Source organism: Tachypleus tridentatus, chromosome 13 (assembly GCF_004210375.1).
Source record: "Tachypleus tridentatus isolate NWPU-2018 chromosome 13, ASM421037v1, whole genome shotgun sequence".
NCBI lineage: Eukaryota > Metazoa > Arthropoda > Merostomata > Xiphosura > Limulidae > Tachypleus > Tachypleus tridentatus.
This window is the reverse complement of record NC_134837.1, coordinates 174,463,548-174,476,623: the sequence shown is the minus strand read 5'-3', so window position 1 is coordinate 174,476,623 and position 13,076 is coordinate 174,463,548. Positions and strand designations below refer to the sequence as shown.

General features: G+C 33.5%; 1 protein-coding gene across 2 annotated transcripts in view; it reads left to right on the top strand.

Annotated features, from left to right (window-relative positions):
* Positions 1-11,504: 11,504 nt before the first annotated feature.
* The window catches only part of LOC143238762 (protein Wnt-11-like), a 45,400-nt gene continuing 43,828 nt past the window's right edge, over positions 11,505-13,076 (top strand). The window contains exon 1 of one of the 2 annotated variants that reach the window (XM_076479277.1): positions 11,505-12,289. In XM_076479277.1, the coding sequence (XP_076335392.1) occupies positions 12,207-12,289 (83 nt within the window). In that variant the 5' untranslated portion in view covers positions 11,505-12,206. The other variant, XM_076479278.1, reaches the window with a different exon arrangement.

Sequence of the window (13,076 nt, the reverse complement as noted above, 5' to 3'; positions counted from 1 at the left end):
CACATCAACAGACGATACCGCAGTGTTATTACTTCAGTCCATATAATTGAAGCAAGGCACTCTGTTAAAATGACAAATTTTGACTAGTAATACGTTGAACTATCATTTAACTTAGGGTTAGAAAATGAGAGAAAGCTTTATCTAAGTAGTGTTGCAACAGCAACAACGCTTCTACTTCTAAAGCATGTTTACCCTAACTTATACATATCTTAAGAGCAAGAAACCACTCCGGCCCAGAGATCCATGATTGCACTAGATTGTTGATAAAATAATACCAAAAGAATATAACATTACGTATGTATGTATATTTATTTGTTCTATATGACTGGCAGAAAACCCATTATCTTGGGAATGTTTTGTCAGTGCTGAAAAATTTGTTATAGTGAGACAAGTTAATTGTTGTAGAAGTCATACCATTCATAATTCCATCATTTGTAATGTTTCATTGTGAATATTCATTAAGTGGTGTATATAAAATACAATTAAGTGTTTTGTGTACGTCCCACACTGCTATCTTAGACAAAACTCACTTTAACACCAGTAACACCATGAGTTTTTGCTTCGTAAAATATTGATGGAACTTGAAACTATTACCGAATGTGTTATTCTCATTTCATTGTAGAATATTTTGAATATTTATGTGTTATATAAATATCTTATAAAGTTTGGACAAGTTTGAGGGAAAAGTAATATATTAATATATACAATACCATTATTTATAAAGAATAAAATTTCGTTTTAACCTAAAACAAAAATGAACTAAAATATAAAATTAAAAAGGAGATTTGCATAAGCATTTTGGTTAATTTACTTCTAACTAAAGAAAGTAATCTGAGGGTCGCGGGTTCGAATCCCGGTCGCACCAAACATGCTCGCCCTTTCCGCCGTGGAGACGTTATAATGTAACGGTCAATCCGACTATTCGTTGGTAAAAGAGTAGCCCAAGAGTTGGCGGTGGGTGGTGATGATTAGCTGCCTTCCCTCTATTCTCACACTGCTAAATTCCTTGAGTAGCATTGCGCGAAATTCAAAAAACACACAAAAAAAAAACTAAGTAAATTATTATAACTAATTTTATTTTTAAGTAAGACAAATTTAGTTTAACTATAAGAAACCATAGAATATTTATTTAATGTAAAAAAGTAAATTATTATCTTAGCTTTAAGTGTGATAAAATAGACACTTGATAATTAATATTGTCAACCAGAATAAGCTATAAGCTCTGTATAGTGTTGTATTTATAATTTAAGTTATACTGAATTATATTATACCGTGATAATGATTATTAATATTAAACTAAATATTAAAATTATTGAGAATAAAAAGAAAGTTTGTTTATTTATTTTCAAGCACAAAGCGCGGGTATAGAAGCCTCATTTTTAACGTTATCACTTACCGCTGAACGATCAGTATGTGGTGAGGGTGAGAAATTAATCAAAACTTAAGCTTTAGTTTTAAAGAAATGTTGCAACAGTGTTACTGTTACAAATGGTTATGTCGATAGTTTTATAACAAGGATTTTGTAAATACGGTTATAGTAAAAATACAGACGCATTGTTAGTTTCATCAGGGACGTTTTGTAAGGACACTTATTTTCTCCACTGTTCACAGGCGTCCAGAATTTTTAACCTACCCGTGTATAAACACTCTTCATTTCAGCATCTCAGCATTAACTTTATAACGCTAGAATCCAAAGCCTGATCTTCGCGGCGGAAAAAGTTCAAGTACCTCATTGTGTAGATTTTTGCTAAGAGAAAACAAACGTACAACTTTTTAATTTCGCGCAAAGCTACTCGAGGGCTACCTGCGCTAGCCGTTCCTAATTTAGCAGTGTAAAACTAAAAAGAAGGCAGTTAGTCATCACCATCCACCGCCAACTCTTGGGTTACTCTTTTACCAACGACTAGTGGGATTGACCATAACTTATAACGCCACCACGGCTGAAAGGGCGAGCATGTTTGGTATGACGGGGATTCGAACCCGCGACCCTCAGTTTACGAGTCGAGTGCCTTAACCACCTGGCCATGCCGAGCTTAATATAGATGTTGGTCTACCTTATTTCTTCTAAACAGTAATCTAAACTTAAGTTATCTTTCTGTGTTCCTGTCTTTCTTGCTTACGCATAAGATATTTGTTGAATATTTTACTTGTATTTTCAGCTTCTTACAGAAATAACTTTATTTGTGTGGTATTTCTGATTGTTTGCAGCTAAGCGCTAAGCTAACCAAAGGGCTATCTGTGCTCTGCCCTCTACGAGTATCGAAACCCGGTTTTTAGAGCTAGAAGTCCGTACACCATCTTTAAAGACATGTTAAAGTTGAAGAATACTAAAAATTAAGATTACGAAACTTTAAAATATGTGCGCACAAAATAAAATAACGTAAAACGTAACAAAATGTAAATAAACAATTTTGGTAACAACAGTATGTGTCACACACATAAGCGAGTTCGCGATGACAGCATCTGGAAGTTTCGCTTTGTTGGAATTTTTCTCATGTTTTCGTTTTTTGGTGAGAGTCATTAGCATCAATGAATTGCAGTGGATTTTGCTGAAGTTAATTCTCAATATCTTTAGATACTTTGGACTGGAAATACCTGTTACTTTGACTGAAACTGTCTTATTACCTAAAATGACCCTTTTCATATCACTAGTACAATTGATTGTGATAATTCAATATGTTTTTGCTACGAAAATGAATTTTTTTGTCATTTATGGTTGATAAATAATTGATAAAACACCTAGTTTAAAGTGAAGACTGACAATCAGAAATAATGTAAGCTAGCCCAGGTTGGAGGTTTTCTCAGAAACATTTGATGTGCTGTTATGACAGTGTACAACGATGCTTTCGTTCCTATAATGTATAACGTATTGCGCCCATATCAGACCCTTCCTTGCTTTTAAAGTAGGCTTTCTTGCATAATAATTCTTTGCTTCTGCTCCCTGTTTAAATATAGTCGACACACGTGTGTTTTAGTGTTGCTACACCCTTGTTATCAGACATATTTTTACGACAATGTAACAATATTATTATCAGTAAAATTGTGTTATAGTGTAAGAATATCGTTGCTATAAATAGTGTTTTTTACAGTTTAGTCATCGTAGATATAGTTTTAAAATAAATAAACAATGTTCTTGGTATAATTGTCGATCTTTGTAACAATATCTTTGGTGTACTGCACTTTTAGAATATCATACCTTTACCAACACACGTGTACTATACTTGAGTATAGTTAAGAAACCTCAGTTCAACAATGCCATTTAGATGTGCTGGCAGTACATTCGTTCTAGATTTATTTTGTTCTATGAGAAGTATCCGGATGTGCAGTCTTCGTTGAGATGGTAAGAAAGATCCTAAATGAGACTTCATTTGCCCTGAACGTTTGTTTGTTTGTTTTGAATTTCGCGAAAAGTTACACGTGGGCTACCTGCGCTAGCCGTCCCTAATTTAGCAGTATAAGAATAGACATAAGGCAGCTAGTGATCATCACCCACCGCCAACTCTTGGGCTACTCATTCTCTAACGAATTGTAGGATTGACCATCATATTATAACGCCCTCACAGCCGAAAGAGCGAGCATGTTTGGTGTTAAGGTGATTCGAGCTCCTGACTCTCAAATTAGAAGTCAAACGTCCTAACCACATGGCCTTGCCAGACGTCCTGAATGATTTATCCGGATATGTAATCTTACTAACTATCACATCCTTACACGAGGTAAACTTTTGTCTGTCAACAGCTGTAAATTATCTGTCAAGATATTGGTGCTACTAGCAACAACTGTAGACATTCAGTGTCTGTCCTGAGAGAGGCACCATTCGTATTAGCTGAACAACAGTAATAGATGTTAGTAGTTAGACTATTACTATATTTATATATATCCAGGAAGCCAATTCCTTAGCAACGGCTTTAAATGTTTAACTTATCCATGATTTGGAGCCACAAGCACCAAATACACATGGGTGATATACACCTTCAGCACTAACTAAATATTTGTGATACTTATCACGTAGGCCATGGTTTTGGAAATAACAGTATAAACATAATACTTGTCAAGGAGCTTATATTTTTAGCACCAACAAAACAACTACAATACACATTCAGGAATTCACGGTTTTAAAAACAATATTATACGTGGAACGTGTATTCACGAGTTCATATCGTTAGTAGTACCTAATATATATTTTATCTAAAGATTTCTTGAGAAGCAAATTGAAATTTAGCGGTGATTATCGTCTCTTAGATCCTCTGTGTTTTAGGTATCACGTAACCTTCTTGTAAAATCCAAGAACCACAACGTGTTCGTCCAATCTATTCTAGTTTAAATGTTAAAACACAGTATAACAGATTAAATCACGTCCTCCTTAATACGTGGCTTTGCGAACACGCTGAATATAAGCAAGCACGGTCATTCGCAGGTTACACGAATGAGCTAGACACAAATGAAGACAAACGTTTAAGAAAAACAAAACAAACGAAACCGGTTACTGTTAGTACAAAGGATGTCTTTGGATCAGATGTTACCAGCCACAGGGCGAATTATATATCCACCTGGCATTATTTTAACTTGCAGCTTCGAAGTAAGGACAGCTATTAAGAATAGGTTCTTGACAATTCAGAAATGGAAGGGAAATGAAAGGGCTGTAAATGCGGGTGTTTTAAGTCATTAACTACCAAATTTGTTTATTATACTGTTGAGAAAGGGTTCAGGACACTGAAGTGCGAACTAGCAGCGTAAAATGATTTATAAAAAGCCCACACTATACTAATAAAACATTATTTGTTCTTTATGGAAGATTATCTACACTAATTATCCATGAATGAATGAAGTGAAAATATCAATATATTAAATTTTGATAATTTTTAGTTGCCTCAGAAGTTCTTATGTTTGACGTGAAGTGTGATGTAATTATTAATTAAATAAAAAATGATATAAAGATGCTAAAACATTTACAAACAGATGGAGGTACAAACTAAAAGAAATATTACTTGATGATGGAAGGATGCTACAAAACTATAGTTAAGTTTGTATACGAACTAAAAGAAATATTACATAACGACGGAAGGATGCTACAAAACTATAGTTACGTTTGTATACGAACTAAAGAAACATTACTAAATGATGGAAGGATGCCACAAAACTATAGTTACGTTTATACATAAGCTAAAAGAAATATTACTTGATGACGGAAAGGCGCTACAAAACTATGGTTAAGTTTGTGTACGAACTAAAAGAAATATTACTTGATGCGGAAGGATGCAACTAAACTATAGTTAAGTTTATATACGAACTAAAAGAAATATTAGTTTATGACAGAAGGAGCCTAAAAAGTAAAAGTTAAAGTCCTTACTTTTTGAAATATGTATGATTAAACAGTCTTTAATTTTATAATAATATATATAATAAGATTCGGAGTCTTTACATAACATTTAATATCTTAAATTCCAAATAATTTACATAAAAACATCTGTTGTCTATATGCACGTGTAGAAGTGTTAGTCATAATGTTTTTGAATTCACGGTCTGGATTAGTGACTTCAAAGATCTATACTAAAGAAACAATTGTAGCTAATGTTGAGTGAAAGCAAGGATAATACAAGTATATCAACACGTAGACTAATTTAAAAACACTTACCAGGTCATTCAAAATATAACGCATCGGTACCATGTAGTAAAGAGTCTATGTGTTATAAGAACCAAAGGTACTGTAAGATAATTAAATAAACTACTACAGTTCTCTTGAAAACTGAGATATACTGTACTATTACTGATAAAATATGAGCTGCAGTAATTTTCCTGATAACCTATGGCCTCCCGTAACTTTCCTGATGAGCTAAGAGTAATTATGATGCTTATGATAAATTATAATATACTAAATATTTTGATAAACTATGATTTACTACAGAAGTATTGATAAATGAGGTATGCTACAATGTTAAAAATAAACTTTCCACGTATAACAATACTGTTAAAATAAATACTGTGATATACTTCACTTGTAATAACAAATTATAGTGTATTACATTATTACTTATAAACCACAATACACTAAAGTATTCTTGATTAACTTAATATAATACATTATTGAAAGTAAATTACAACATAATCGATAAATACTACAAACTAATACTACAAAAATCTAATATTGGCAATGACACGTGATTATTCCGACCAATGACTATTTAACTGGATACAAAAACGAACATTATTTACAAGATTTCTCACCCAGCAAGTAAGGGCTGAATTTTACAATTTTGCTTACAGAACGTTTTGATTTGCAGATGGCGTAAAACAAAAAGTTAAAGCAGTGGATTAATTTTAAAATAAACATTTTTCATGTAATTATTTCTTGACTTATTCTAGATTGCTAATGCTAGATAAAATTACAGATTTATTCAGAAGGTTATTAAGTAATTTTAAAACAGAACTTAATTTATGTTTTCCTTCTTAAAGAAGTTTCAAGACACGACACTCCTCACTATATTAAAAAAAGTTTGTATTGAATAATTTGTAGGAAAACTTGTCAAACTAAATAGAATATATCTAGGAATAATTTTTGTCTGTTTATGCAAACCTACTAAGACTATTGCCGCTGTCTTTGATTTTGAAATGTTTGCCAGAGGAAAGAGAGTCAGCCAACAGCACTTTACTATCCATTCTTCTAAGTATTTGACTCTCACTCTTATAACATTCTAACAGATTAAACTATAAGGAATATTTTTTGGTATCGGACGGATTTGAACGCGGTTCACCAGTTCTGCAATCCAGAGATCTACCAAAGTGACCGATAAAGAACCAATATATCTATATTTGCTAACGTGCCTTTTAAGAGAATATTAATTTTTGCTTGGTTTACCTTGCATCATTCAAGTGTTCAAATTGTCAGGTAATAAAATATCAGTAATGATGTCCATAAACAATGATATTATAAAAACCAACAGCACCTAAGTATGGAAAAAAATAGAATAAATACAAAGATACGTTAGTATATTCATTAATATTAGGTTTTTTGTTTTCTACTTAAGAGACTTACACTAATCTATATATTTTCTTTGTCATAAAGGCATGCATATTTGTTCCTCTCAACAGGATTTTCTAACTGAAAATAGTATATTAAAAACACCAACTTGTGTCACTAAATAAGAATCATTCCAAAGTGTTGAATGAAACTTTATCATCCTATCAAAATGAATTACAAGTCGAAGAAATAAACAACAGTTTAGAAAATGTTCCCCTTTATTGGTTCTTATTCTACATCTATAAACTTTCACAAGTTTTCAAGAATATGTGGTAAAAAATACAGTTACAGTTGGATCTCAATTTAAAACCTTTTTTCCCTACCAGGGAAAATATTAAGTTAGCTTCTGTCAAGAAAATTTGTGAGACATCAGAATAAGCGTATCAAACTAAGTCTAAAGACTAAGGTGGTTTTGTTTTATGTAATTAATACTTGAAACCCCAGTACTTGACGAAACTTCCAAATTACAGATTTTACGAAAACAAAAACTTCTGTGCGTTTCACAAATGTTTCAGCTTATTACGACAGCAGTTTCGCTAATAAAGGCAACATCAAGAACATTTTTGATACTGTACTGGTTCTTACATCTGGTAACTAACCAGTAATTTACAACCAGATTGAAAGACCATTCGAAATCTCGCACTCATAATTAAATATGTAATCTAATTTGACTTTCAGACGTTCAGCTTGTTTACAAATAGTACAATATAAATCATAAAAAAATGAATGAAGTTCTCTATATATAAGACAACAACCAAGACTTAACATTAATAACAATACAGGTGCCTGTACTTGTTTTAATTTTAATTTCCTTACTTAGCTATTGTTGATTTATATTACACAATTGTTGAATGACGTAAATCGTTAGTGATGTTATGCACGTGACAGTTAGAACTGTTATACGATTATATATAGAGGCTGCCACCTGATGTTTAGAAATGTTTAGAAAAAAGAAAATATTTTTAACACGTTACTAATTTATTTCGCATCTGCAAATAAATTATGTTCACTACATGAAACAGCTTAGTATTATTTTCACAGTTATTATTGTGTAATAATTTTTCTCAGACTTGATAATGAAAGAGTTGAAGGTAAAATGCGCATCTCCACTGTTGTAATAATTCTATCTGTCGCAAATATAGGAAGGATATCATTTTCTTATCTTAAAACGTTCTTATAATTTTCTTTGTCATTACTAGTGTGAGTGTGATGTCAGATAAATATTAATTCTTACAGATGTTCAGATGTTAAAAATGTGAACCATTAGCATCACATGATAATAGTGTTTAGGTGATGTAGAATTACTGTATAAGTTTGGTATAGATGTAAAAGATATGTAGCAGGATCTTCAATGGGTATTAGTGTGGAATTGGTGCGAATTACTGGTGAACATCACAGATTTTAAAGAGATATAATAATATATACTTAGTACGGAAGTGTTTTTGAGTTACCCCTGAGAAATACATATGTTGAAGAGATATAATAATATTTACTTAGCAGGGAAGTGGTGTAGAGTTATCACTGACAAATATAGATATTGAAAGGATATTATAATATTTACTCAACAGGGAAGTGGTATGGAGTTACCGCTGACAAGTGTTGTTGTTAAAGAGATATAATAAAATTTACTTAGCAGAGAAGTGGTTTAGAGTTACCGCTGACAAGTGTTGTTGTTAAAGAGATATAATAAAATTTACTTAGCAGAGAAGTGGTATGGAGTTACCGCTGACAAGTGTTGTTGTTAAAGAGATATAATAATATTTACTTACCAGAGAAGTGGTTTAGAGTTACCACTGAGAAATACAGATGTTGAAGAACTGTATTAACACTAAATGCACAATATATTGATTTAACACGACTGTGGAAGTGGGGTAGACTGACCGTTGAATGGCACAAATTTTTCATGCGTATAAAACAGTATACATGTAGCCACTAGATTAAAACAGTAATTATATTATACTCTTCAGATGTTGAAAGTACGTAATGGCAGCGTTAGACGTTAAATGTACTAGATGATACAGTAATGATATTAAACTGTATGGATGCTCTAGGGATATGGTAATAGTATCAACAGTTCCATGTAATAAATGATAGTATACTGGGTGAATGTTCCAGGGACAGGGTAATAGTATTAACAGTTCCATGTAATAGATGATACAGTAATGATATTAAACTATGTGGATTTTCTAGGGATATGGTAATAGTATCAACAGTTCCCTGTAATAAATGATAGTATACTGGGTGAATGTTCCAGGGATATGGTAATAGTATCAACAGTTCCATGTAATAGATGATACAGTAATGATATTAAACTGTGTGGATGTTCTAGGGATATGGTAATAGTATCAACAGTTCCATGTAATAAATGATAGCATACTGGGTGAATGTTCCAGGGATATAGTAATAGTTACAACAGTTCCATGTACAAGATGATATAGTAATGATATTAAACTGTGTGGATGTTCTAGGGATATGGTAAAAGTATCAACAGTTCCATGTAATAGATGATAATATACTGGGTGAATGTTCCAGGGATATGGTAATAGTATCAACAGTTCCATGTGCTAGAACATACAGTAATGATATTAAACTGTGTGGATGTTCCAGTGATATGGTAATAGTATCAACAGTTCCATGTAATAGATGATACAGTAATGATATTATACTGGGTGAATGTTCTAGGGATATGGTAATAGTATCAACAGTTCCATGTACTGGATGATACAGTTATGATATTTTACTGGGTGAATGTTCTAGGGATATGGTAATAGTATCAACAGTTCCATGTACTAGATGATACAGTTATGATATTATACTGGGTGAATGTTCTAGGGATATGGTAATAGTATCAACAGTTCCATGTACTAGATGATACAGTTATGATATTATACTGGGTGAATGTTCTAGGGATATGGTAATAGTATCAACAGTTCCATGTACTAGATGATACAGTTATGATATTATACTGGGTGAATGTTCTAGGGATATGGTAATAGTATCAACAGTTCCATGTACTAGATGATACAGTTATGATATTATACTGGGTGAATGTTCTAGGGATACGGTAATAGTATCAACAGTTCCATGTACTAGATGATACAGTTATGATATTATACTATACAGATGTTGAAACATCATACTTATAAATTAATAATTTTAGGTGTTAAAGATCTTTAAGAATCTTTACTACGTTCACTTAACACTGTTCTAATGATACATCACTACTGTTATTGAGTACAGATAATGGAAAGACACTAGTGACTCTCGTCGTTACAATAGAACATCCAAATCATTGTTTTAATTATTACTTTGTGTTTAGATAGACAGAACTAATGCTAGGCTGTTAAATACCCTCTTCTAATAGCCTTAGATATTTAATGTTATTTGCATGAAAACATTACATGCTAAGGTGCGTCACGGGAAATAACGTGTTCTGTATTTTTAAACAGAGTTTACTGAGGTGGTAATTTAATTTGTAGTCAAAAGATAGAACTTCACAAGTTGCACGTTTGTTACTTTAAGATCGCAAAAGTGTAATCTACGTTCATCTGTTAGTCACGTGTGGTTTCAGACGAATAAAACTCCCATAACTTTACGATCTATATATATTTTTAGTGTGTTGGATCTGTTTATCGTTCGTATTTCTTGGTTATAGTTGTTCTATTATTTATTTACTAAAACAAATAATCTGTATCTGAAAACTGTGTTATTCATTCCGTATTTCATAGATGTTGACCGGAACATTTGATCTTGGACATTGTGGCAAAGAAACGTTAGGCATACAATGAGGATATTTAACTTCCTCTGAGGGATTGTCCTTTAACACCTATTTGCAATGATTCGCGATTGGTCACATCAGAAAAAAATTCGCAGGCGGGTAAATTAAACCAATGCCTGTGCAGGTAAGTTGTAAGCACAAGCTAGACGTACTCCGAAGTTTGAACCGTTGCTTCACCCACACTGGACGGCAGCAAGTTGCCGTATCGCTCGCTACCTATGGTTTGTGCCGACGAATTACTTCCCGTAAAACCCCAATATTTCAGTTCCAAACGAAACCACTTTGCTCTGCATGCTGAAAAAGTCTCTGGGGTAATGACACGCGCAGATGTCCTCACCTTTGTCATGCAATCTACGCTTCTTACCGGCGGTGTCCGATATCTCTTTTCATGCTGACAACAAATTAGGCCTAAGTAACACATATCTCCTCGAAACCAACGTGCACGGAGAGTGTATCTGTACAGATTGAGTGGAGAGATTTTGTATTACGGTGAGGTAAGGAGCGCACATTTTACAGCCACCTAGGAAAACCTGCTACATTAGACTGTGTGCTGTGACACGTAGTACGTCTATGTGTAGGCCCTTTTTTCTCTTTCTTCTTTTAAATCTCTATAAGATTGACGTGTTCTACGAAAAACCCGCCTACGATTCGTGCACGAAATCATTCCGTAGGAAATACCGTTTTCGTAACGTCTTCTATCCGTTTTCCTTACCGAATCTCGTTCTTTCCGAACATGGTACAATACCAATAAGTGATATGCCATACAAAGACATTGAAAAGTGACTGCCTGTATTTGTTAACCAGATATTTCATAGATTATCGTATTTATTTACGTGGCCTTACAATGGGAAGCTAACGTTGGAGATTTTTGTCAATGAACAGGATGACCTGTCTTTATTCAACATCTGTTCAACAAAAGTCAGAGGTCGAAGTTGACAACCTGTTAACAGTGAAAACTAACTAACATGAATCAGAATATTTTACCATCAGAATTCTTTCTTCATTCTTGAACAAGTCTTGGCCTTGGGTGTTAATAATTATGTTTCAAGTTCTTGCGAACGGACGCATTCTTAGCCATTGTTGTTAGCGGACACTGTAGAATCTAGTGAGCTTTCACCATTTTCTTAAGACTGAATGACATCTATTGTTGCATCACTTAATGATGCTTTAAGAATAAGCTTACCGCTGAGAAATGTACAGGTCTCGGTTAATTGTGAACGAATGTTAAACCAATATAATTTAGACTGACGGCGCTCATATATAGATTAAGCGGACGTGGGAACCATTCTGTTTTTATCCCCCGAACACCAGCCGTTGCTTAAAGTCGACTAGGAACCGTCTTCCAAGCCACAGTTACCACCGTAAACTCTGTGTCTGCGCCTAGAAGTGGGCTCACCTGGATGGATTAGTAATATGCGATTCTACACGAGCGTTTCCCTGTGCCTACTCGTTGTCACGGCAGTCTTCGTGGCGCACGTGGCCGCTATCCAGTGGCTGTAAGTATTCAGTGACTTGTGTCACGTAGGGGAGAGCTGGTATTTGTTGTCTGCTTGGGGAATTTGCCGCGATAAAGTGGGGCAATGATACGTAGCAAAAACTAAGGTGTTTAAGACCGTTTGGCATTTGTACGGTGAGTGAAACTTATCTAAATAATTTGTGAGATATTTTGGAATTTGTATTATTAGCAATAGAGAGAAAGAAAATAATAGTAATAATATAACACAAACAAAAACTAACGCATACGTAATGCCGGAGCTTCTAAGTAGTAGATGAGATATAATTATAGCTTACAGATTGTCTCTAGGGTATGTTGAGCGTTGGTTCTTTCTGTAACAAGTCATGTGCTACACGTAAATAGCCGTTGTTTAATTAACGTTTGTGGTAATATAAGCAATACGTTCATAATGTAGTAGCTCTCTGATTTTCTGTAGAACTAAAAGTTAGCTCTGCCTCTATATATAAGTGTTTTCTTTCCGCAAGCGTTTGTTTCGAAATATTTAAGGCCACCTAGAGTTGATATTACCTTGAAAGCTGAAAAGTTTTGATAAACTCTAGGTGGCGTTGTTGCATGCTATGTAAGTTCAGAAATAATAATAATAAAAAAAGAATCGACGTTCTCACGTGCGACGTGCACTGACCGGGACCATTAGCTCATGCATGTAAATTGGGAAAACAGAACAAGCGAGTTGAAAAATAAATAAAGTATATATTTATATATATAAATAAAGGAAGGGAAGGAAATAAAAATGGCTGATTCACGTTTATTTTGGTTTTGTTTTTATT